Source organism: Dendrobates tinctorius, unplaced genomic scaffold (genome assembly GCF_039654945.1).
Source record: "Dendrobates tinctorius isolate UK_male_01 unplaced genomic scaffold, ASM3965494v1 ptg000038l, whole genome shotgun sequence".
Classification (NCBI taxonomy): domain Eukaryota; kingdom Metazoa; phylum Chordata; class Amphibia; order Anura; family Dendrobatidae; genus Dendrobates; species Dendrobates tinctorius.
The window spans coordinates 3,134,872-3,162,309 of NW_027361706.1; the positions used below are offsets into that span (position 1 = coordinate 3,134,872).

General features: G+C 48.5%; 1 protein-coding gene across 1 annotated transcript; it reads left to right on the forward strand.

Annotated features, from left to right (window-relative positions):
• Positions 1-1,820: 1,820 nt before the first annotated feature.
• Positions 1,821-19,128, forward strand: LOC141088151 (NADP-dependent alcohol dehydrogenase-like). The gene is made up of 2 exons (XM_073574080.1): positions 1,821-1,824; positions 18,566-19,128. The coding sequence occupies exons 1-2, from the start codon at positions 1,821-1,823 to the stop codon at positions 19,126-19,128; spliced, it is 567 nt and encodes a 188-aa protein (XP_073430181.1).
• Positions 19,129-27,438: the final 8,310 nt, after the last annotated feature.

Genomic DNA, 27,438 nt, shown 5'->3' on the forward strand with positions numbered 1-27,438 from the left:
AGAACACAGCCACATGGTATATAACACAGCCACATAGTATATAACACAGGCCACATAATATATAACACAGTCCACATAGTAAATAACACAGTCCACATAGTATATAACACAGCCAAATAGTATATAACACAGCCACATAGTATATAACACAGCCACATAGTATATAACACAGCCACATGGTATGTAACACAGGCCACATAATATATAACACAGTCCACATAGTAAATAACACAGTCCACATAGTATATAACACAGCCAAATAGTATATAACACAGCCACATAGAATATAACACAGCCACATGGTATATAACACAGCCACATAGTATATAACACAGGCCACATAATATATAACACAGTCCACATAGTAAATAACACAGTCCACATAGTATATAACACAGCCAAATAGTATATAACACAGCCACATAGTATATAACACAGCCACATAGAATATAACACAGCCCACATAGAATATAACACAACCACATGGTATATAACACAGCCACATAGTATATAACACAGCCACATAGTATATAACACAGGCCACATAATAAATAACACAGGCCACATAGTATATAACACAGGCCACATAGTATATAACACAGGCCACATAGTATATAACACAGCCACATAGTATATAACACAGCCACATAGTATATAACACAGCCACATAATATATAACACAGGCCACATAATATATAACACAGCCCACATAGTATATAACACAGCCACATAGAATATAATACAGCCACATAGTATATAACACAGGCCACATAATATATAACACAGCCCACATAGTAAATAACACAGTCCACATAGTATATAACACAGCCCACATAGTAAATAACACAGCCCACATAGTAAATAACACAGTCCACATAGTATATAACACAGCCCACATAGAATATAACACAGGCCACATAGTATATAACACAGCCACATAGAATATAACACAGCCCACATAATATATAACACAGCCCACATAGTATATAATACAGCCACATAGTATATAACACAGTCCACATAGTATATAACACAGCCCACATAGAATATAACACAGCCCACATAGTATATAACACAGCCACATAGAATATAACACAGCCCACATAATATATAACACAGTCCACATCCCCCCCCCCCCGAGAATGGCCCCACAGTCCAGAACTCACTGATATATTAAAAAACTCCACAATTTTCACCTCTCCTCGTGCCATGCGCTGCTTCCGTCTGGCTCCTACATAAACATAAAAAGTACCAGCACAAAGTCAAGAAAATTTCATGTATATAAACTCAGATACATATCAGAAAATACAGAGAAAAAAATGAGTTTACCATATACAACGAAAAATAAGTATTTATTAATACAGAAGTTCATCAATTACATAAATAGTAAAATGTACAATAAAATATATCATATGTCAATTAGTATGTATGAATACACATGATTCACAAGACTGATGGCCACAGACTATGAGCAGAACATGATAGCAGGACAGAGCAAAAAATAACCTATGTCAAACCAATAGTAATAGAAAGAGTTAATGTAAACATCAGGCAGCTGATTCACTCAGTATCAGGAGGCTCATATAGCCAACCATGCAGTGCAATGGTATGCTGAACAAGTGCCCCTAAATCATAAACATCACCATGGTAGTGTGGGAGGAATGGCCCCCGTCGAGTATCCGGACCGGAACCAAGGGAGCCGTCATCTGGGTTCCGGGGGAAACTGTCCCCGGGGCACAGAGTTCGAGGACAAGCTGTTGTGACAGACAGATGGGCTGGAGGAGGGAACAATATAAAGGAGGCGGGGAATCCCCGGGACGATGAGTGAGCAGACTGTGACAGAGGCAGCAGGCGACTGTGGGAGCGACTGCAAGATAGAGCGACCTACCAGTGCCAGGGAAGATGCCGACTGAGGACTCCAGAGGGACGGTGGCAGGGCGATCATCCGAGATTTGCTGCCCCGCTCCAGCCCGCGGATGCAGCCTACCCGCGGTCGCCCGCGGCCGCTGCCATCTCGCTCCACCCCGCGGCAGCGACCTGTTACCCGCCACCCGCAGTCGCCCTGCTCTCTCCAGTGTTCGCGGCAAGTACAGTGCCGCCGCCGGCCACCACTGTCCCGCAGCGGTTCGCAGCAGGGGCCGAGCCTCTGCTGGCCGTGGACTCCCCGTCGCAGCTGTTAGCTGCGTGGGTGGTCTGTGATTCGCCACCCTACATCGCTGCCACTTGCCCCAGTCTGGGAACTGCGGCCCATCCGTCCAAGGACTCAGCCGGGGCCTGTGGGGCTCCAGTGTCATCAGAGCGCTGGAGCGTGCGAAGACTACGCCAACGCCTCAGCAACTGGGCCCAGCGACTACTACGCCGAAAGACCACCATCCCGAATGGCGAGGGACGCCTGGACGGCTAAGTTGACTATATATTTACGGACCCGTAGTCAGCCATACCGCGGCCCTATAGTGACCGGCTATTGCCGGAAGTAGTCGTGTTCTACCCGTTTGTGTTTGCTTGTTTTAGAGCCCCTGCGAGGGCAACCCGTGTTACTGTGGCACCCCGGAGGCTTCAGTCGCCACAGAGGTACTGCACCTCCTCCTGAGGTGTGGTGCCCCACCATCCAGGTAAGGTGAGAACTCCTGACCACGCTGCAACACTCGCATCCCACACAACATGGTAGTTCAGCAAAGCCACATTGCGGCTCCTTGCTTAGAGGGTAGCAGAGCACCTTTGGTGGTTCCCTGCTTGGAACACGAAACGTGCTGGGAGGCGGGTGGAGTTTAGACTACATAAAGAGCAGGAAGAGTTAGTTAGTCAGTCAGTCAGTGAGAGAGAGAGTCACTCGGAGAGGAGTGAGGATTCCTGGAAGAGGGATGGAGGAAGGAGTGCTGCAGCTGCCTCAGTGATCTGAGCCAGCTGGCACAGGAAAGGAAAGAAGGAGAAAGACATTGGACTGAAACCTGACCTTCTATGAGAGAGAGGGATTAGTACAGAATGAAGGAGAAAAATGGAACAGAGAGGACGTTGGTTAGAGAAGAACCCTGCCTAGAAGTTCTAAACGCAAGGCCGGGGCCCGGTCCCCGAGGTTGTATGGATACTGAAGGCTCTGCAGCAGACACCGGTGGAGTAGTGAGCTACTCCCATCTAAGACTTGGGGGCACAACAGCAACTTGGATAGTGAGCTGGGACTCAGGAGTAAGGCGTCCCCGAAGCAGGCTACAGCTGTCTGCTGTACAAGTAGAGTTCTTGGGAACATCTGTCAGGAGGCACTCCAGTGTAACTCAGTACTAGGAGTACTTCAGTAAAAGGCGCTATAGAGGAGACATTCAGAAAGGTACATGTTGGCGGAGTGTTCGAAGGGAGCATCCTATCTTGCCTGGAGGTTGACTGAGCCCAGGACCCGGAGGACACAGCACGGAGGCAGGCATCTGTGTGAACTGCAGACTGTGAGTAAAGCTTTGGAACTACATGCCCTGGTGTCCTCCACTTATTCCCGCATCACTACACCCTGCAAAGCTACATCTGGGCAACGGCCTCTACACCGCCTGTGCCTCTCCTCCATTGCTACATCTACACTGCCCTGGGACTACGGCTCCACCTGTGGGGAGCTTCACCATCTTGGCTGCAACCCACCACCAGTCCCAGAGGATCTGCATGCAGCGTCGGTCTAACACCTCACTTGCCGAACACCACAGGTGGCGTCACAAACTATTCATAAACTTTATTTCATTGTTCATTCACCCCCTTTTTTGCCATGGAGCCCCAGGGCCACGGACCGGGTCACAGCTTCCGTGACACTCCCATTGAGATCAACGGGCCCGATACCGAGTACCCCGCTAGGCCCTGGTGTCGGCGCTCCATTACCGCTTTTGGTGATCAAGCCGTGACTGAGGAAAGTTCCCTCTAGTCTTATAAAAGTTATTATAGAAAGCACCAAATTGTCTCGCGACTCGTCACTGCATCCTGCGTACCTGCAATTACCACAGTATCAACAATAAATATATTTATGTATACATTACGTATGCAAAGACCGCTACATGACTAAGTAAAGAGTGAAGAGGTTAATTACCCATAATGACTGCTCGTGCTGTGACCACGTTCCCCAACGCACGTTTCGCTTGATATTTCGTCGCTTCCTCAGGGGGCTCCTGTCTCAACGGCTGCACTGCCTGGCACACAGTGAGTGCGCGATGACGTCATCACACACCCGCAGTGTCAGAGGCAGAGGGGAATGATGGGAGAGGAGGCATCAGCTGACGCTCTCTCCTCCATCATTGCTTTGAACCGGAACCACCATGAGCACCGCAGGAAAGGCTATTAAATGCAAGGCCGCTATTGCCTGGGAACCATGCAAGCCCCTCAGCATTGAAGATATTGAAGTAGCTCCTCCAAAGGCTCATGAAGTCAGAATAAATCGTGCAGAGCTTGCGATGGCCAACACAGTAACATCTGCAAAAAATTAGAGTTTGCATTTGGAGCTCAATCAGGACTGATGGATGATGGTACAAGCAGATTTACCTGTAAAGGCAAAGCGATTTATCATTACGCATGCACAAGTACATTCACTGAATACACTGTGGTGTCTGACATTTACGTTGCCAAAGTGGATGCCCGTGCCCTTGTTGAAGTTTGTCTTATAGGCTGTGGATTTTCTACTGGATATGGTGCAGCTGTCAACACTGCTAAGGGGACCAAGCGCTCTAGTTGTGCTGTTTTTGGCTTGGGAGGAGTTGGTTTTTCATCAATTGTAGGATGCAAGGATGCAAGCGCTACACGAATCATTGGAGTAGGTTCACATAAGGATAAGTATCCAAAAGCCTTACAACTGGGAGCCACTGAGTGCCTAAACCCAAAGGTTTACGATAAACCCATTCATGAGGTCATTACTGAGCTAACTAATGGAGGAGTGGATTTTGCCGTTGAATGTGCAGGACGCACTGAAACCATGCTGACTGCTCTCCAGTGTACTTACTGTGGAAATGGTGTTGCTTGTTTGCTCATGAAGTCAAAAGAAATCGTGCAGAGCTTGCGATGGCCCACACAGTAACATCTGCAAAAAATTAGAGTTTGCATTTGGAGCTCAATCAGGACTGATGGATGATGGTGCAAGCAGATTTACCTGTAAAGGGAAAGCGATTTATCATTACTAGTGTTGAGCTTTCCGATACCGCAAGTATCGGGTATCGGCCGATATTAGCTGTATCGGAATTCCGATACTGACTTCCGATACTTTTTTCGTATCGGATAACGGAATGGGAAGTTCCCATAATGCTATCAGCCCGCTCGCTTTGATTCAGCCAATGGGAATCCTCAGAAGTGTGGGCACATCCTGTTAGGCATGTGAACTATTGGCATGGCTGTGATTGGCTGCTGAAATGATGTCATGATGCACTATAAAAGCCGCCGCCATTTCTGGTCACTCGGCTGTGAATTCAGTTAGGGACAGGCTGCTGTTGAAGACTGTGAGGGACAGTTAGAAATAGCGATTCTCAAAACAATATTGTGCTTTACCCAGGCTACATAAACCACCACTGTAGCTTTCTTTTCCCTAGCAGCAGTGTTCACAGCTGTCTGCAAGGGCTGTGTGAGTGCAGCTCACGCTGTGGAGTGGGTCCTGCAGCCACGTCTGGTTGTAGGCCGCCCAGCGTGCCTCACTGCTGCCTCATACATATTTTTCTTTTTGAGCTGCTTATTTTTAAAAAATTCTATCTAGTGTGCTTCCATCCGTATCAATATACGTTGGTTGCAAACACTAGTAGTAGACAGCGGAGCCTTTCTGCAGCCTTTCAGTGCTAGTGCCCACTTAGCTGCACTATTCACGGCTGTCTGAGAGGTCTCTGACTGTGTGTGAGTGCAGCTCACGCTGAGTAGTGTGTCCTGCAGCTACGTCTGGTTGTAGGCTGCTCAGCGTGTCACTGCCTCACACATTTTTCTTTTATTGCAGCTCATTTTTTCTCCTATTAGTGTGCATCCATCCGTATCCATATATGGTGGTTGCAAACACTCTAGGAGTACACAGCGGAGCCTTTCTGCAGCCTGTCAGTGCTAGTGCCCACTTAGCTGCACTGTTCACGGCTGTCTGAGAGGTCTCTGACTGTGTGTGAGTGCAGCTCACGCTGAGTAGTGTGTCCGGCAGCTACGTCTGGTTGTAGGCTGCTCAGCGTGCGTCACTGCCTCGCACATATTTTTCTTTAATTGCAGCTCATTTTTTCTTCTCCTATTAGTGTGCATCCATCCATATCCATCTACATTGGTTGGTTGCAAACACTATATAGGAGTAGAGAAGCCTTTTTTCTGGCTTGTGCCCTTCAGCTGCAGCCAGATTAGTATTACCCAAATTTTTTGGAGCCTCATCTTTTGCATTGTAGGTTACCTGCCTGCATTGTAATAGCTCCAGAAAGTTGGTGATACTCTCACTTTCAAATCTTTGATCACATCATTTTAGTTTTTTTTCCCCCCAAAAAAAACAGCAAAGTTCACCAAACACTACAGTTGAAAGTTGTGTAGGCCACATTAGCTCCCATTAAAGTGTAGTCGATACACACACTTCATAAAATTAGTGTTTCTTATACCTGTAACCAGCTGTTCAGGAATAAGCACACTAAGGCCCCCCTTTGTACTTTTCTGCCTATCTTTCTCAGTCTAGCAAGATGAAGAAGGCAGGGAGTAAGGCACGTGGGCGTGGAGTTTCAGCAGGGAGAGGACGTGGGGATTCTGCAGGGAGAGGACGTGGGGATTCTGCAGGGAGAGGACGTGGAGAGTCTGTGCCTGCTGTTGGCACCAGTGAGTCAGCATCCCCCAGTTTTAGCAGGCAACAGTCCTTTATGCGCAGCTTTGTAGGACCTCAACGTACCCCACTGCTGCGGGAGGAACAAATTGAAGCCGTTGTGGGATGGATGCCAGCTAACGCATCGACTTCAATTACTTCCACATCCTCTCAGGGCCAGAGCACCGAAGAGCAACCATCTGTCTCTTCACCACCTGCCAAAGTGCCCAGGCAGTCAGAGAGCACTGGACAGGAGCCATCACAGTCTCTACTTCTGTTCTTGGAATCTGTTGGTTTGGAAAGAGGGGGCCAGCCAAGCAGCATTCCAGATTGTGAAGAAGAGGGAGTATGCAGTGATGCGCAACTTCTTTGTCCCTCTGAATCTGAAGAGGCGGGTGGGTCAGTGCCTATGGTCAGCACACCTCAGTACGCATCAGATGATGACGAGACACAGTTGCCACTTTCTGTTGCGTACGGTGCTGGCGAGACAACCCAGGAGAAGCAGGTGTTTGAAGAGGGGAGTGTAGATGATGAGGTCCTTGACCCATCATGGCGTGAGGAACAGGAAGGTGGTGGGAGCAACTCTGAGGAAGAGATTCCCCGAACGGCCAAAACCGGAGGGAGAGGGAGAGGGGCAGACTTGGTTGCCTGTAGCCTCCACTTCGGCACACGTTAGGAGCATTCCACTTTCAAAAGGCAAAACGGGCGCTCCCAAGACTTGCAGTGCGTGGTCCTTTTTTGACACAGTTGCAGATGACATTTGCTTTGTCAAATGCAAGCTGTGTCATCAGAGAGTCAAAAGAGGGAAAAATGTCAGCAACCTCAATACCACTAATATGTGGAAACATGTGCGGACCAAGCACGAGGTGGAGTTACACAGACACACTGAAGACGTAGGCCAACGTACAGCACCACCTACCACCTCTTCAGCTCGTGTTGGGGCCTCTTCCTCCAGCTCACACACAGCTGGTTCGGCTTCCTCACAGGATCGCCAAGGAAGAACCTCTGGCACTGTTGTCCGGAGACCCTGTGACATTCCACCCACAGCACCACATTCCAAGTCATCCTCACACTCCCAGGCCACTCGACAGCCATCGGTAGCACAGGCATGGGAGAAAGGTGACCATACTCGGCAAACCATCCCCGAGCACAGGCTATGAATGCTGGCATTGCCAAACTACTGGCACTTGAAATGCTGTCATTCAGGCTGGTGGAGACTGACACCTTCCGGGACTTCATGGCATTGGCGGTCCCACAATACACCGTGCCCAGCCGCTTTTATTTCAGCAGGCGAGCCGTCCCTGCCCTGCAGAAACATGTGGAGGCAAACATAAAATATGCGCTACTAAACGCCGTCAGTAGCAAGGTCCACCTGACCACCGATGCGTGGACCAGTAACCATGGACAGGGACACGATACCTTTCCCTCACTGCCCATTGGGTCAATGTTGCTGAGCCGGGTACAGATCTGGAGAGTGGCGCTGTACGTGTTCTGCCAACTCCATGGATTGCAGGAATCCAGTCTGTACACATTGACTCCTCCTCCTACTCAAGTTCCTCTGAAACAGCGCAGCAGGAGCCTGTTATGACTGATATGACCACAGCCGTCGCCAAACGTCAACAGGCCGTACTGAAATTAATTTCTTTGGGGAATCGAAGCCACACAGCGCAGGAGCTCTGGAATGCCATCAAGCAGGAGAGCGACGTGTGGTTTCTGCCAGCGAATCTCCAGCCGGGCTTGGTAGTGTGTGACAATGGCCGAAATCTGGTGGCAGCTCTTGGCCTTTGCAACCTCACTCACATCCCATGTCTGGCACATGTGCTCAACTTGGTCGTGCAGAGCTTTCTGAGCGACTATCCGGATCTTGATGCACTGCTGCACAAGGTCCGCATAGAGTGCGCTCACTTGCAGCGTTCCAGCACGGCAAGGTCGCGCCTTGCTGCTCTGCAGCGCCGATTACGCCTTCCGGAACATCGCATCATATGTGACTTACCCACCAGGTGGAATTCTACGTTACATATGTTGGAGCGGTTGTGTGAGCAGCAGGCAGCAGTCATAGAGTACCAGCTGCATCAGGCGCAAACAAGTCGCACTGTGCGCCGGTCACACTTCAGCACCACTGACTGGGCCTCTATGAAGGACATCTGCCTCGTTTTGCGTGCCTTCGATGATTCCACGCGGATGGCGAGTGCAGATGATGCACTAGTCAGCATGACTGTCCCCCTTATCTGTCTGCTTCAAAAAACACTGCAAGCACTAAGGGATGAGGTTTTGGAAGAGGTGGAGGATGAGGAGTCCCAAATGCCATCTGCTACTGGACAGTCTGCGCTACGTGCTTCCTCACAAAGGCCTAGGCAGGGGACACTTTGTGAGGCGGATGAGGAGGAGTCGATGGAGGAGGAAGACATCTCTCCAGAGGAGGGAGGTACACAAAGCTCTAGTCAGTATGTACAGCGAGGGTGGGGTGATGCAGAGCAGGCAGAGATCACGCCTCAAGCAGGGGACAGCGGTTCTTTGGTAGTTGGGAGTCTTCAGCACATGGTTGACTTCATGCTGCAGTGCCTGAGAAACGACCGTCGCATCGCCCACATTCTCTATACGGCTGATTATTGGGTGTACACCCTCCTAGATCCTCGCTACCGGGACAACTTGCAAACCCTCACACCAACGTTGAACCGGGAGTGTAAACTGCGGGAGTACCAAGACACACTGGTGCAGTCCATCATGTTTTCCATTCCACCCGACAGCAGTGGTGCTAGTGCTTTACAAAGCACCTCTGTGCGTCGAGCCAGTGGAGGAAACTCGGCACAAAGAGGGAGCAGAGGCAGCGCCTCAGCACAAGGCAAGACCACTATGGCCCAAATGTGGCAAAGTTTTGTGTGTCCGCCACAATTGTCTACACCATCACTGACGGCTCCAGTCAGCAGGAGGCAACGTTTCCATCAGATGGTGACAGACTACATGTCTTGCCCTGTGAGTGTACTCCCAGATGGCTCTTCCCCCTTCAAGTTTTGGGTCTCTAAGCTGGATACATGGCCAGAGCTTAGCCAGTATGCATTGGAGGTGCTGGCTTGCCCTGCTGCCAGTGTATTATCGGAACGCGTCTTTAGTGCCGCAGGTGGTGTACTAACAGACCGTCGCACGCGACTTTCTTCCGATAACGTTGACCGGCTTACTTTTCTGAAAATGAACAAGGCCTGGATCTCCCCAGAATTTGCCAGTCCTCTTCCCGACTAAATAATTGGTTGGCAACTGTATCCAGGTCTCCTGTTGTGTTCATGTTTCTACCACCTGAACTATAATCCCTGGGCTTCAACACAGCCAGTTGTCGCTCAGATGTGTCGTCTGCACAGAGAAAAACACTAGCTCCTGTGTTATTGGGGTTCAGTAATGCCAGCTGCTCCCCTGCTGTGTGGACTGCAAAGTCTCCTGCTCCATCCACATTCAAACTACTACTGATTTTTAACCGTGCTTCACTTAGGCCTCTGGCTCCACTGTCTCTAGTATTTCCCCTGGCCTCCAACCCCGCCAGTTGCTGCTCTGAAGTGGCGTCTGCACAATCCACACTTCTTCCTGAGTTACTGGGGCTCAGTCACGTCAGTTGATCCCCTGATGTGTGTCCGGCAAGGTCTCCTGGTCTGTCCACATTCCCATTACTAGTAGTATGAATGAGGACAGAGCAGGAGACCTTGCCGGACACACATCAGGGGATCAACTGACAGGACTGAGCCCAAGTAACACAGGAACAAGTGTGGATTGTGCAGACGCCACTTCAGAGCTGTCACTGGTGGGGTTGGAGGCCAGGGGAAATACTAGAGACAGTGGAGCCTGAGACCTAAGTGGAGCACGGTTACAATCAGTAGTAGTCTACAACCTCTATAAAACGTGCTGCAAGTTGGCCTCAGCCTGCTCCATGCTTCATCCTGGGCTCCAACAACGCCAGTTGGTGTTCAGAAGTGCCGTCTTCACAGAACAAAACACACTAGCTCCTGTGTTAGTGGGATTCAGTAATGCCAGCTGTTCCCCTGCTGTGTAGACGGCAAAGTCTCCTGCTCCATCCACATGCCAACAACATCAGACCTCAGCCTGCTCCATGCCTCATCCTGTGCTCCAACAACGCCAGTTGGTGTTCAGAAGTGCCGTCTTCACAGAGCAAAACACACTAGCTCCTGTGTTAGTGGGGTTCAGTAATGCCAGCTGTTCCCCTGCTGTGTAGACGGCAAAGTCTCCTGCTCCATCCACATGCCAACAACATCAGACCTCAGCCTGCTCCATGCCTCATCCTGTGCTCCTACAACGCCAGTTGGTGTTCAGAAGTGCCGTCTTCACAGAGCAAAACACACTAGCTCCTGTGTTAGTGGGGTTCAGTAATGCCAGCTGTTCCCCTGCTGTGTGAATGGCAATGTCTCCTGCTGCCTCCAAACTCACACTGCAACGCATTTTCTCCTCGCTCCAAGTAGGCCTCAGCCTGCTCGGAGCATTGATCCTGGGCTACAACACAGCCAGTTGTAGCTTGGAAGTGCTGTCTGCACAGATTCAAACACTCGCTCCTGTGTCTGTGGGGTTCAGTAACGCCTGCTGTTCCCCTGCTATGTGGATGGCAAAGTCTCCTGCTGCCTCCAAAATCACACTACTACTGATTTTCCACCGTGCTCCACTTAGGCCTCTGGCTCTACTGTCTCTAGTATTTCCCCTGGCCTCCAACCCCGCCAGTCGCTGCTCTGAAGTGGCGTGTGCACAATCCACACTTGTTCCTGTGTTACTGTGGCTCAGGCACGTCAGTTGATTCACTGATGTGTGTCCGGCAATGTCTGCCGCTCTGTCCCCATTCCCATTACTAGTAGTCGGAATGTGGACAGAGCAGGAGACCTTGCCGGACACACATCAGTGGATCAACTGACGTGACTGAGCCCCAGTCACACAGGAACAAGTGTGGATTGTGCACACGCCACTTCAGAGCGGCGACTGGCGGGGTTGTAGGCCAGGGGAAATACTAGAGACAGTAGAACCAGAGGCCCAAGTAGAGCCCGGTTAAAATCAGTAGTTGTGTACAACCAATATAAAACTAGCTCGAAGTAGGCCTCAGCCTGCTGCATGATTGACCCCATGGCTCCAACATCGCCAGTTGCAGCTCAGAAGTGTCTTTGGCACGGGTACTCCCTCCTGCTCAGCCTGGTTCCAGCACCGTCAGCTGGTTCCCGGCAGAGCCTTTGGCCTAGGTGCCTCCTTCTTGGTATCCGAGTTCCAGCAACGTCTGCTGGTCCTTGGTAGTGCTTTTTAGCACAGGTACCTCCTGCTTAGAAACCGTGTTCCAGCACCGTCAGCTGGTCCACGGTTGTGCCATTGGCTCTTGTTCCTTCTGCTGCCCCTCTGAGTTCCAGCACCGTCAGCTGGTTCTCGGTAGTTCCATTGACTCTTGTAGCTTCTGCTACTCATCCCGGTTCCAGCACCGTCAGCTGGTTCTCGGCAGAGTCTTTGGCACGGGTACTCCCTCCTGCCCAGCCTGGTTCCAGCACGCCTGTTTCCGGGTAGTGTCAATGTAACTTTGCCACCGATACGTTGTCCTGTCGTGTTGCGGTCGGGTTTGCCGAGTCTATGGTGCCTGCAGTTTTGGTGCTTTCTATGTGGGCTGCGGGTTCTGGTAATAAAGGCTGGTTCTGTAGTGCCAATAGGACAAGCACCCCCTGTTGGACTGTGGGTTTCGGAAACTGCGTCCTGCTCGCGGCCTTGCAACTTTGTTGATCATGGGTACCTTCTGCTACCCATCCGGGTTCCAGCACCGTCTGCTGGTTCCCGGCAGAGCCTTTGGCATTGATGCCTCCTTGTCGGTATCCGAGTTCCAGCAACGTCTGCTGGTTCTTGGTATTGCTTTTCAGCACAGGTAACTCCAGCTTAGAAACCGTGTTCCAGCACTGTCAGCTGGTACACGGTTGTGCCATTGGCTCTTGTTCCTTCTGCTGCCCCTCTGGGTTCCAGCACCGTCAGCTGGTTCTCGGTAGTTCCATTGACTCTTGTAGCTTCTGCTACCCATCCGGGTTCCAGCACCGTCAGCTGGTTCTCGGCAGTGTCTTTGGCACGGGTACTCCCTCCTGCCCAGCCTGGTTCCAGCACGCCTGTTTCCGGGTAGTGTCAACGTAACTTTGCCACCGATACGTTGTCCTGTCGTGTTACGGTCGGGTTTGCCGAGTCTATGGTGCCTGCAGTTTTGGTGCTTTCTATGTGGGCTGCGGGTTCTGGTAATAAAGGCTGGTTCTGTAGTGCCAATAGGACAAGCACCCCCTGTTGGACTGTGGGTTTCGGAAACTGCGTCCTGCTCGCGGCCTTGCAACTTTGTTGATCATGGGTACCTTCTGCTACCAATCCGGGTTTCAGCACTGTCTGCTGGTTCCCGGCAGAGCCTTTGGCTTTGTTGCCTCCTTGTCGGTATCCGAGTTCCAGCAACGTCTGCTGGATCTTGGTAGTGCTTTTTAGCACATGTAACTCCTGCTTAGAAACCGTGTTCCAGCACCGTCAGCTCGTCCACGGTTGGGCCATTGGCTCTTGTTCCTTCTGCTGCCCCTCCTGGTTCCAGCACCGTCAGCTGGTTCTCGGTAGTTCCATTGAGTATTGTAGCTTCTGCTACCCATCCGGGTTCCAGCACCGTCAGCTGGTTCTCGGCATTGTCTTTGGCACGGGTACTCCCTCCTGCCCAGCCTTGTTACAGCACGCCTGCTGTTTCCGGGTAGTGTCAACGTCACTTTGCCACCGATACGTTGTCCTGTCGTGTTGCGGTAGGGTTAGCCGAGTCTATGGTGCCTGCAGTTTCGGTGCTTCCTATTTGGGCTGCGGGTTCTGGTAAAAAAGGCTGGTTCCATAGTGCCAATAGGACAAGCACCCCCTGTAGGACTGTGGGTTTCGGTAACTGCGGCCTGCTCGCGGATGCAAAACTTTGTTAATCATGGGTACCTTCTGCTACCCATCCGGGTTCCAGCAACGTCAGCTGGTTCCCGGCAGAGCCTTTGGCCTAGGTGCCTCCTTGTCGGTATCCGAGTTCCAGCAACGTCTGCTGGTCCTTGGTAGTGCTTTGGAGCACAGGTACCTCCTGCTTAGTAACGGTGTTCCAGCACCGTCAGCTGTTCCACGGTTGTCCCATTGGCTCTTGTTCCTTCTGCTACCCATCCGGGTTCCAGCACCGTCAGCTGGTTTTCGGCAGTGCCTTTGGCCTAGGTGCCTCCTTCTTGGTATCCGAGTTCCAGCAACGTCTGCTGGTCCTTGGTAGTGCTTTGGAGCACAGGTACCTCCTGCTTAGTAACTGTGTTCCAGCACAGTCAGCTGGTCCATGGTTGCGCCATTGGCTCTTGTTCATTCTGCTGCCACTCCGGGTTCCAATACCGTCAGCTGGTTCTCGACAGTTCCTCAGCCTTCTTGTAACTTCTGCTACTTTTCCAAGTTCAAGCTTGTGGAAATGGTTTTTGATTCTCACTCTGGATCTCCATGAAAATGACCCTGAAGACAAATACCCTGAAGACCACACAGAAGAATACCTAAAAGATGACCCTGAATAAGATGACCAAGAGGACAAAGAACAGGAAGACAACCACCAAGATGCAGAACAACAAGAGACAGAAGACCAAGAAGCATAAAAAACAAAAGCAGAAGAACATTAAGCATAAGACTAAAAATCTGAGCAAAGGATATTATCAAATTTATTAGCAGAAGAAGACTAAGCAGTGTATGGGGGTGTGTTATGAAAGAGTCACCGAAGGAGGAAAAAACAAAAATACAAGCTAAGTCCAGAAAAACTGGAGAGGTTGGTAGCTATCGGATTGCAGACCCCTGATCCTATCCACAACAACTAACAGTAGCCGTGGGGGGTTCCTACGATGCCCTAGACCCCTCGATCACAGCCGGAGTACAAAATAGGCCTAAAGAAAGAAAGGTGAAATCTAAACTGCCCCAGAGCAGACCCCAAAGCAATAGGCAGCCCCCAACAAATAATGACGGTGAAGCAAGATGAAAACACTAACACAGATAGAAAGATAGGTTGAGCAAACGATGGGGCCTAAGCTAACTAAAAAGGACAGGATAGAAAAGCTGCTGTCTGCAATCCGTAAAAAACCCTACCAAAAACCCTACCAAAAAATGTCCCAACCGTCTGATAGGAAAAACAGGCCCTGAAGTCGCTATATCAGCACTCAGGTAAATTCTGAAGACAGAGCCAAGAGACCACCATAGTATCTTTTACGGTTTCTGACAAACGCTTCCGAAAGAGATCTGCCAAGGCACCATCATTCCAGGTAGTAAGGACCGCCCACTTTTGGAATTTTTGACAGTACAACTCTGCAGAATCCCGACCCTGGCTCAATGCCAACAGGGCCTTTTCAGCCTGATCAATAGCATTAGGTTCATCATACAACAACCCCAAGGCTTGAAAAAATGCGTCCACATTAGTAAGAATAGGATCATCAGGTTTCAAAGAAATCCTGGGGATCGCCGCGCAGCAAAGAGATGACAATTTTAACCTGCTGCGTGGAGCTCCCCGACGAGTTAGGCTTCAAGGCAAAAAATAATTTACAATTATTCTTAAAATTCAAAAATTTAGACCGATCCCCAAAAACACATCAGGAGTAGGGTTCTTTGGTTCAGCAGCATGAGAATGAGCAAGATAGGCGGAAATTCCCCGCACTTCAGCAGTGAGCTGCTCCACACGATCAGACAATTGCTTCATCTCCATTGAGAAAGAAAAAAAAAAATTCCCCCTACGGCCTCAGAGACATAGAGGAAGAAATATACACAAAAAAAAAAAAAAAACATTCTGACAAACTCTCTTTTTTTTTTTACAATTCTTTCCTGCTATTGAGTACCCTAGGATCTGCGGTATGGCTGGTAATTCTGTTATGAATGAGTCACCGAAGGAGGAAAAAACAAAAATACAAGCTAAGTCCAGAAAAACCGGAGAGGTTGGTAGCTATCAGATTGCAGACCCCTGATCCTATCCACAACAACTAACAGTAGCCGTGGGGGGTTCCTACGATGCCCTAGACCCCTCGATCACAGCCAGAGAACTAAATAGGCCTAAAGAAAGAAAGGGGAAATCTAAACTGCCCCAGAGCAGACCCCAAAGCAATAGGCAGCCCCAACAAATAATGACGGTGAAGCAAGATGAAAACACTAACACAGATAGAAAGATAGGTTGAGCAAAAGATGGGGCCCAAGCTAACTAAAAAGGACAGGATAGAAAAGCTGCTGTCTGCAATCCGTAAAAAACCCTACCAAAAAATGTCCCAACCGTCTGATAGGAAAAACAGGCCCTGAAGTCGCTATATCAGCACTCAGGTAAATTCTGAAGACAGAGCCAAGAGACAAAAATGGAACTCAGCACACCCCCGACCGGGGATGGCTGAACTCCAAAAAACAAGGTAAACAAAACAAAACTAATAAGTTCAATAGCAGAGCAAAAATTTATCTTTGGGAAGCAGGAATCAGACTGGTCTCCAAGAATCCAGCAGAGAAATCACCAGCGACTCAGAAGGGCGTCGGCTGCCTTATATCCAGTCAGAATTTCCTGTTACCCAGTCATCATCTACCAGATCAGGTGTTTGGTAATCAGCCTCACTACCTTCCTTCACCAGAAGAGGGAGTTCATCAGACAGCGACGGTGAAGGGGAAAATGAACTCACAACAGGGGTGTGTCCGTTCCTCCTCGTGGTGCCCCTGGAAAAGGCCTGCTGCTGCAGGACAAACTGAACGTGGACAAATCCTGTTGTAAATCTTTTGTGACAGGCTGAACGGAAGGTGTAATCTTCAAACTTTTATAGATAACAACTACAGGAATGCCTGACACAAATAAGAATATGATGAAGAAGAATAGGAAGAAGATGAAGAAGTAGAATATGAAGAAGAGTAATAGTTGAATAAGAAGAATATGAAGAATGTAAAAAAAAAAAAAGAAAAAGAAGAAAAAAAAGAAGAAAAAGAAGAAGAAGTTGATGAAAAAGATGCTGCTGCTGAGGATCATGAAGGAGAAAGTGTGGGAGAAGTAAAAAAGAAGGTAAAGAGCATGGAAGTAGTGAAACATACATATCTGACAAAAAATTAAAGACTTTAACATAGTCAATATCTTTGTAACTACGAACGTCTTTAAAAAAAAAAAAAATCCTGCTATTCCATTTGATTGGGCTAAACCTCTATGGCTTTAATGTCTCCTACACCTCCCACAATACATTCTACATTATTATTAGTTGTTTTTCTTCATGTAGAATTAACCTACAGGGAAAGAAAGGGTTTTTTTTAATTCCGATATTTCTGTTCCATTGACTTGAATGGGACTTCGGGATCGGAATCTGCGATACCCGATACTTTTTTTTAGATCGGCCGATCCATTCCGATACGATATTTTTCAGTATTGGGTGGTATAGCTCAACACTAATCATTACGCATGCACAAGTACATTTACTGAATACACAGTGGTGTCTGACATTTGCGCTGCCAAAGTGGATGTGTGGCGCCCCTGAGGCTCAGTCGCCACAGAGGTACTGCACCTTCTCCTAAGGTGTAGTGCCCCACCACCTAGGTAAGTAGGGGACTCCTTTCCACACTCCAACACCTGCACCCCACACACAGGATAGTTCAGCAGGACCACATTGCGGCTCCATGCTTAGAGGGTAGCAGCGCACCTTTCGTGGGTCCTTGCTTCGTAACACGAGATGTGCTGGGAGGTGGGTGGAGTTGAGATATATAAAAGGTTGGGAAGGTTTAGAATTACAGATCAGTCTGGAGGTTCAGTCTGACAGAGGGTCAGAAAGGAAGGAAAGGAGCCACTCGGGAGGAGTGGGGATCCCTGGAAGAAGGGATGGAGGAAGGAGTGCTGCAGCTGCCTCAGTGACCTGAGCCATCTGGCACGGAAAAGGAACAGAAGGAGAAAGACGTAGAACTGCAACCTAAGCTTCCATAAGAGAGAGAAGAAACAGTGCGGAACGAAGGAGTAGGAGAACAGAGAGGAGTTGTGGGTTGGAAGAGGAACCCTGCCTATAGGTTCTCAGCGCAAGGCCAGGGACCGGTCCCCGAGGTTGTATGGACACTTATGGTTCTGCAGCAGACACCGGTGGAGTAGTTGGCTGTAAATGCACTACTCCCATCTAAGACTTGGGGCACAACAGCAACTGAATAGAGAGCCAGGACTCCGGAGAAGGGAGTCCCCAAGAGAGGCTACAGCTGTCTGCCATACGAGTAGAGTTGTTAGGAACATCTGACAGGAGGAACTTCAGAGTACCACGGTGCTCGAGCTCTTCACACTAAAAGGCGCAATAGAGGAGTCGTTCAGGAAAGGTACATGTTGGCGGAGTGTTGGAGAGGATAATCCTGACTAGCCCGGGAGGTTGATTGAGTCTCTACCCCGGAGTCAGGCACCAGTGTGTACCATGAACTGTGAGTAAAGCTTTGGAACTGCAAGCCCTGGTGTCTTCCATTCATTTGTGCGCCAACACCGTCAGCACCGCTACATCTGGCTACCAACATTCCTCACACCGCCTACGCCTATACACTGTCCTGGGGTTACAGCTTCACCTGCGGGGAGCTACACCATCTATGCTGCAACACACCATCAGCCCCAGAGGATCTGCACGCAGCGTTGGCTTACCATCTTGCTTGCCAAACACCACAGGTGGCGTCACAAACTATCACATAAACTATATTACAAACCACCATTGATTTGGGCGCCCAGGGCCACGGACCGGGTCACAGCTGCTGTGACTTATCCCACTTACACTGGCCCGGTACCGAGTACCCCACAGCCCTTGGAGGGCGACCCAGATGCCCGTGCCCTTGTTGAAGTTTGTCTTATAGGCTGTGGATTTGCTACTGGATATGGTGCAGCTGTCAACACTGCTAAGGTGACCAAGCGCTCTAGTTGTGCTGTTTTTGGCTTGGGAGGAGTTGGTTGTTCAGCAATTGTAGGATGCAAGGATGCAAGCGCTACACGAATCATTGGCGTAGGTTCACATAAGGATAAGTATCCAAAAGCCCTACAACTGGGAGCCACTGAGTGCCTAAACCCAAAGGATTATGATAAACCCATCCATGAGGTCATTACGGAGCTAACTAACGGAGGAGTGGATTTTGCCATTGAATGTGCAGGACGCACTGAAACCATGCTGACTGCTCTCCAGTGTACTTACTGTGGAAATGGTGTTGCTGTTGTGTTGGGTGTGGCATCTCCCAAGGACACACTTTGTTTGCATCCAGGTTTGCTTGTCACAGGGCGTACCTTGAAAGGATCTATATTTGGAGGCTACAAGGGTTCTGATATCCCAAAACTGGTTACAGATTATATGAACAAAAGGAACAATCTGGAACATTTAGTAAGCAAGAAGCTAGCCCTGGAAAAAATCAAATGATTCAATCAATGAAAAATCAAGCATTTGAACTGCTTAGCAGTGGGGCAGGAGCTCGGAGTATTGTGATATTCTAATCGTACTGCAGGTGAAAATATGGAAGTAGACCATGGAGCTGTCCTTGTAGAAATGCACTTTACAGCTTCTGATTAATCATATCTTATATGCATACATTCTCCTATCTGATTGGTGTATGATTTTTTTGTTCACAGTGATAGAATCCACTTAAGAATTTCGGCATTTGCTTTGGTTCAACTTCTATACTAATGCAGACACCGGTATAGTTCAATGTGGCGGCGGTGGGGGGAGTCGCCACTAGCGGCAGGTAAGCCCCCCCGCCTCACGGGCCCCATAGCGGATGTGTAATGTGCCGCTACCCGGGGGCCCCTGGGTTAGCGGGGAACCTAGGCAGCTGCCTGGTCTGCCTGCCCCTAACGCCGTTACTGCTCCTGGGACTCGCCATGGTGGGAGGAAAGAGGATCAGGGTGAGGATTCTGTGGTCCAGACTCCTGGCTAGTGAGACTGGACCGTGTGGAAGACAGGTAGTGCTGGGAAATACTGGAAGCATTATCTGCCATTTAACCAACCACCTGTTTGCACTGATCTCTCTTTAAGAGTGGTGTCCTGCAACCCTCTGCAAAATGGGACAGGAACCTACGTCTCATGGATGATCGTGTTTGTTGTGTTCCCAAAGCATGCATAGTTTCACTTGGCCAACGGCTTTGGCCTCTGCGTGCACCATTAGCAGCACGTAAACTTCTCTGTCCCTTACCCCACGCCTTGTGCTTTTTTAAATTACGTATATAATTTATGCATGCAAATTTTCTGGTATTAATAGGTAAAAGAAAATATGTTGCCTTGAAAAGGACTTTTGTTTTTAGCTTACAGCAGCAGTATACCTATGGAAGGCCTGTAAGGCAATAAATCCTGCCTGTATGCCTCTAATCCAAAACTACTTGAGAATGGCACTTGAGCACCCGCGATACTCAATCGAGTAACGAGTGTAACCAAGCACCACGATCAGTGGCGTAGCAACTGTTTGTGGCGCCCGGGGCGGTCGAAAAATTTGCCGCCCCTTTGGTCGTTGATAATACATAAGGGGCTGGGGGCCCCACCTATAGCGTCAGACAGAGGGCCCCCACCAAACAGCGCCACACAGAGGCTCCCCACCAAACAGCGCCACACAGAGGACCCCCACCAAACAGCTCCACACAGAGGGCCCCCACCAAATAGCGTCACACAGAGGGCCCCCACCAAACAGCGCCACACAGAGGGCCCCCACCAAACAGCGCCACACAGAGGGCCCCCACCAAACAGCGTCACACAGAGGACCCCCACCAAACAGCGCCACACAGAGGGCCCCCACCAAACAGCGCCACACAGAGGGCCCCCACCAAACAGCGTCACACAGAGGGCCCCCACCAAACAGCGCCACACAGAGGACCCCCACCAAACACAGTCACACAGAGGGCCCCCACCTACAGCGCCACACAGAGGGCCCCCACCACATAGCAAGTGCCAACAATGATGCTACCAAAGAAAGGAAACCAAAATAAATGTCTCACGAAGATAAACCCTGTATACCCGTCATTGCGAGGTGGTCACCTGCCCAGGACCCCCATGTATTAGCAAGAGCTGTGTGGATTAAAGATGTTTGTGTATTAATACCACAAATATCTGGCCATCCCCAGTAAAGGTGGATTAACAGCGAAACCCTGTCTGCAATGAAACAATCCAATAAAATATCACAGAAGAAAATAATAAATCCAAAACCTGTTGGTCGCGTTGCTGTACGTCCTGGTGTGCAGTAGCGTGACAGCGCAAACACCGGCACCAGGGCATCCAGAAAGCTCATCCAGCAATTTGACCATTCTGCATTTATAATGCTTTTGCTTAAATTCAGCTTACTTACAGATGTAGCAGAGCCATGTTTGTCATTTGGCATAACTCCCTCATCTAATATATAAAGCTCAAAGTGTGTATGTATGTATGTATATATGTACAGTTGTGGCCAAAAGTATTGACACCCCTGCAATTCTGTCAGGTAATACTCAGTTTCTTCCTGAAAATGATTGCAAACACAAATTCTTTGGTATTATTATCTTCATTTAATTTGTCTTAAATTAAAAAACACGAAAGAGAATGAAGCAAAAAGCAAAACATTGATCATTTCACACAAAACTCCAAAAATGGGCCAGACAAAAGTATTGGCACCCTCAGCCTAATACTTGGTTGCACAACCTTTAGCCAAAATAACTGCGACCAACCGCTTCCGGTAACCATCAATAAGTTTCTTACAATGCTCTGCTGGAATTTTAGACCATTCTTCTTTGGCAAACTGCTCCAGGTCCCTGATATTAGAAGGGTGCCTTCTCCAAACTGCCATTTTTAGATCTCTCCACAGGTGTTCTATGGGATTCAGGTCTGGACTCATTGCTGGCCATCTTAGAAGTCTCCAGTGCTTTCTCTCAAACCATTTTCTAGTGCTTTTTGAAGTGTGTGTTTTGGGTCATTGTCCTGCTGGAAGACCCATGACCTCTGAGGGAGACCCAGCTTTCTCACACTGGGCTCTACATTATGCTGCAAAATTTGTTGGTAGTCTTCAGACTTCATAAAGCCATGCACACGGTCAAGCAGTCCAGTGCCAGAGGCAGCAAAGCAACCCCAAAATATCAGGGAACCTCCACCATGCTTGACTGTAGGGACCGTGTTCTTTTCTTTGAATGCCTCTCTTTTTCTCCTGTAAACTCTATGTTTATGCCTTTGCCCAAAAAGCTCTACTTTTGTCTCATCTGACCAGAGAACATTCTTCCAAAACGTTTTAGGCTTTTTCAGGTAAGTTTTGGCAAACTCCAGCCTGGCTTTTAGTCTCGAGGTAAGAAGTGGGGTCTTCCTGGGTCTCCTACCATACGATCCCTTTTCATTCAGACGCCGACGGATAGTACGGGTTGACACTGTTGTACCCTCGGACTGCAGGGCAGCTTGAACTTGTTTGGATGTTAGTCGAGGTTCTTTATCCAACATCCGCACAATCTTGCGTTGAAATCTCTTGTCAATTTTTCTTTTCCGTCCACATCTAGGGAGATTAGCCACAGTGCCATGGGCTTTAAACTTCTTGATGACACTGCGCACGGTAGACACAGGAACAGTCAGGTCTTTGGAGATGGACTTGTAGCCTTGAGATTGCTCATGCTTCCTCACAATTTGGTTTCTCAAGTCCTCAGACCGTTCTTTGGTCTTCTTTCTTTTCTCTATGCTCAATGTGGTACACACAAGGACACAGGACAGAGGTTGAGTCAACTTTAATCCATGTCAACTGGCTGCAAGTGTGATTTAGTTATTGCCAACACCTGTTAGGTGCCACAGGTAAGTTACAGTTGCTGTTAATTACACAAATTAGAGAAGCATCACATGATTTTTCGAACAGTGCCAATACTTTTGTCCACCCTCTTTTTTATGTTTGGTGTGGAATTATATCCAATTTGGCTTTAGGACAATTCTTTTTGTGTTTTTTCATTTAAGATAAATTAAACGAAGATAATAATACCAAAGAATTTGTGTTTGCAAAGATTTTCAGGAAGAAACTGAGTATTATCTGACAGAATTGCAGGGGTGTCAATACTTTTGGCCACAACTGTATGTATATATGTATGTATGTGTGTATGTATGTATGTGTGTATGTCCGGGATTGGCATCCGCACCGTCGCAGCTACAGCCACAAAATTTGGCACTGTCACACGTCTGGACCCCGAGAGCGTCTTAAGCTATGTTGTGAGGCGAAATTTTAACCCTGTGCGTTCCAATTCACCAAACAATTTTGCCCCTGCCTACATACTGGGGAAAAATTGTGTGCGCGTCAAGCCCCGCCCCTCATTATGATGTCATAATGCCCCTATTTGCATCCTGGGGAAGCAGTGTGTGCGTATCAAGCCCCGCCCCTCATTATGATGTCACAATGGTTGCCATGGCGACGCTGATGTCATCATAGGTTGCAAGCCCTGCCTCCGCTCATTATGATGTCATAATGGTTGACTATGGGATGGAGGATGTGTGATGGGTATATGGGCACGGGACTATGGGATGGTGGATATGTATGATGGATATATGGGCACGGGACTATGGGATGGAGGATATGTATGACGGGTATATGGGCACGGGACTATGGGATGGCGGATATGTATATGGGCACGGGACTATGGGATGGAGGATGTGTGATGGGTATATGGGCACTGGACTATAGGATGGTGGATGAGTGATGGGTATATGGGCACTGGACTATGGGATGGAGGATATGTATGACGAGTATATGGGCACGGAACTATGGGATGGAGGATGTGTGATGGGTATATGGGCACTGGACTATGGGATGGTGGATATGTATGATGGATATATGGGCACGGGACTATGGGATGGAGGATATGTATGACGGGTATATGAGCACGGAACTATGGGATGGAGGATGTGTGATGGGTATATGGGCACTGGACTATGGGATGGAGGATGAGTGATGGGTATATGGGCACTGGACTATGGGATGGAGGATATGTATGACGAGTATATGGGCACGGAACTATGGGATGGAGGATGTGTGATGGGTATATGGGCACTGGACTATGGGATGGTGGATATGTATGACGGGTATATGGGCACTCGACTATGAAATGGCGAATATGTATGATGGGTAAATGGGCACGGGACTATGGGATGGAGGATATGTATGACGGGTATATGGGCACGGGACTATGAGATGGAGGATGTGTGATGGGTAAATGGGCACGGGACTATGGGATGGAGGATATGTATGACGGGTATATGGGCACGGGACTATGAGATGGAGGATGTGTGATGGGTAAATGGGCACGGGACTATGGGATGGAGGATGTGTGATGGGTATAGGGGCACGGGACTATGGGATGGAGGATGTGTGATGGGTATATGGGCACGGGACTATGGGATGGAGGATATGTATGACGGGTATATGGGCACGGGACTATGAGATGGAGGATGTGTGATGGGTATATGGGCACGGGACTATGGGTTGGAGGATGTGTGATGGGTATATGGGCACGGGACTATGGGATGGAGGATATGTATGACGGGTATATGGGCACGGGACTATGGGATGGAGGATGTGTGATGGGTATATGGGCACTGGACTATGGGATGGAGGATATGTATGACGAGTATATGGGCACGGAACTATGGGATGGAGGATATGTATGACGAGTATATGGGCACGGAACTATGGGATGGAGGATGTGTGATGGGTATATGGGCACTGGACTATGGGATGGAGGATATGTATGACGGGTATATGGGCACGGGACTATGGGATGGAGGATGTGTGATGGGTATATGGGCACGGGACTATGGGATGGAGAATATGTATGACAGGTATATGGGCACGGAACTATGGGATGGAGGATGTGTGATGGGTATATGGGCACGGGACTATGGGATGGCGGATAATTATAATTTGTTATAACTAACCACAGTTAGTAACTATGCCCGGGCAGCGCCGAGCTCTCCAGCTAGTTGTCACATAATAAGGCAATTGTTTTTGCATTGGGTCCTACTATATATCAAGCAATTGCATTGTGAGCAATTCCCTGGCAATCTTTCTTTTTTTCCCCTCAGTTCTCATCAGTTGTGTCAACCGCCTGCTGTACGACATGCACAAGGGGTGTAAAAAAGTCAAGTCGTAAAGGTACGTAAAATTCAGGCTCCTAAACTGGGCTACAAGATGTGGAATGGGAAAGTGCTTACAATGCAATAGCTTCACTGCTTGTACAGCATGCAGTTATATGACACACCCAACTCTGCTATATCTGTGCATAACCACATCACTATTATCAGCTCTGAGCTGCTGCTGCAGAACCTCTTGGCAGGGATCACACATACAGAGGGCATGCAGCCTGGTGAAGCAGTTTTTTCCATTAATAATAACAAAAGAAAAAAAAAAAACTTCATGAGTTTTCTACTAGTTGCACATACTAATAGGATTAGCAGGGCTGCCCTGCTCTCCCCCCATGCCTGGGGCACAGATCCCTGCAGCAGAGCTTCCTGGCACTCTATAGCCCCTCACCCACACAGTGCCCCCAGCACAGCAGGGGGGCAGCTTACCTGCAGGGCAGGAGTGGGCATCAGCCTGGCAGAGGACTTGTTTCCCAGGCTGTACAGCTCCTGTCCCGGGCACATTCAGCATGAGTGAGAGCATGGAGCAAACCCTGCCCTGGATCCAGTGTATACACATCAGACTGGGCTGGCCTACAGCAATCCCAGCCACCCCCATAACTGGAGGAAGGAGGAGACCTCCAGCACTGCTGCACCATCCACAGCCAGGGAGACTGGGCGGAAATGAGTTCTCCCACAGAGGAGAGGAATTGCTGCGGCTGCTACCGCGCCGCCCCCACACACGTGCCGCCTGGGGCGGACCACCCCCCCTGCCCCCCCCACGCTACGCCACTGACCGCGATGCTTGATCAAGTATTGAGCAGTGGCAAGCAGGCTTGCTCATCACTTCTAGATACACCTCTGGCTCATACTGTATATAGGGGGCTATGTGTGGTCTCATACTATATACAAAGTGCTATGTGAGGGCTCATATTGAATATAGAGAGGCTATGTGGGGGATCATACTATATAGAGGCTATGTGGGGGCTCATACTATATATTGAGTGGCTATGTGTGGTCTCATACTATATACAAAGTGCTATGTGAGGGCTCATATTGAATATAGAGAGGCTATGTGGTGGCTCATACTATATATAGAGGCTATGTGGGGGCTCAAATATAGAGTGGCTATGTGGGGGCTCATACTATATAGAGGCTATGTGGGGGCTCATACTATATATAGAGTGGCTATGTGGTGGCTCATACTATATATAAAGAGGCTATGTGAGGGCTCATATTGAATATAGAGAGGCTATGTGGTGGCTCATACTATATATAGAGTGGCTATGTGTGGTCTCATACTATATACAAAGGGCTATGTGAGGGCTCATACTATATATAGAGAGGCTAGTGAGGGCTCATATTGAATATAGAGAGGCTATGTGAGGGCTCATATTGAATATAGAGAGGCTATGTGGTGGCTCATACTATATGTAGAGGCTATGTGGGGGCTCATACTATATATAGAGGCTATGTGGGGGCTCATACTATATAAAGAGTGGCTATGTGGGGGCTCATACTATATGTAGAGGCTATGTGGGGCTAATACTATATATAGAGGCTATGTGGGGGCTCATACTATATATAGAGTGGCTATGTGGGGGATCATACTATATATAGAGGCTATGTGGGGGCTCATACTATATAGAGAGTGGCTATGTGGGGGCTCATACTATATATAGAGGCTATGTGGGGGCTCATACTATATATAGAGTGGCTATGTGTGGTCTCATACTATATACAAAGGGCTATGTGAAGGCTCATACTATATATAGAGAGGCTATGTGAGGGCTCATATTGAATATAGAGAGGCTATGTGAGGGCTCATATTGAATATAGAGAGGCTATTTGGGGGCACATACTATATACAGAGTGGCTATGTGGAGGCTCATACTATATATAGAGGCTATGTGGGGGCTCATACTATGTATAGAGAGGCTATGTGGGTTCTGACAACGTATATAGAGGGGCTATGTGAGGAATCATACTGTATGTAGGAAGCTAAGTGTGAGCTCTTACAGTATAAAGAGGTATAGAGGAGAGCTGTATATGGGCTCATATGGTATGTATGGGGTGTCAGCATATTTAATTCTGCTCAATATTAAGTTATAAAGTTATTATTACTATAAAATAATAATTGTAATTAATATGTTACTGTCTATCATGTAGCCCCTTGGGATAAGTAATAGCCCAACCCTGGTATATAGTAACATTATCCTACAGTAGCATGTCCACCTCCCCATCCAACCATCCATATAATCTAATCTTCTATAATACTGGGATATATGAGTTATTATTATTGATTTATCACTGTTCAAATCAGTAGGAACTACTCCGGAATTACAGTGTATGTTAACATTGTGGCATTTTATAAAAGTTTTAAGAAGCCAAGGTGGATAATTAGAGTCCATTTCATGTATATGGTAATGAATTGGTTGTATGGCCTGCTCTGGTCTCTTTAAACAGCTGCTGCTCCTGCTGATGATGTCACAGAATGTTGAGGTTTCTGGCTCTGCCCCCTTGCATTATGACATCACACACAAACATTGTGTAAAGAGCTGCAGAGCCAACATTCCATCTGACAGTTGCAGACGGTGGAGAGAGATAAGTCGGCGCTATGTCATCTCTTGTTGTGTCCTT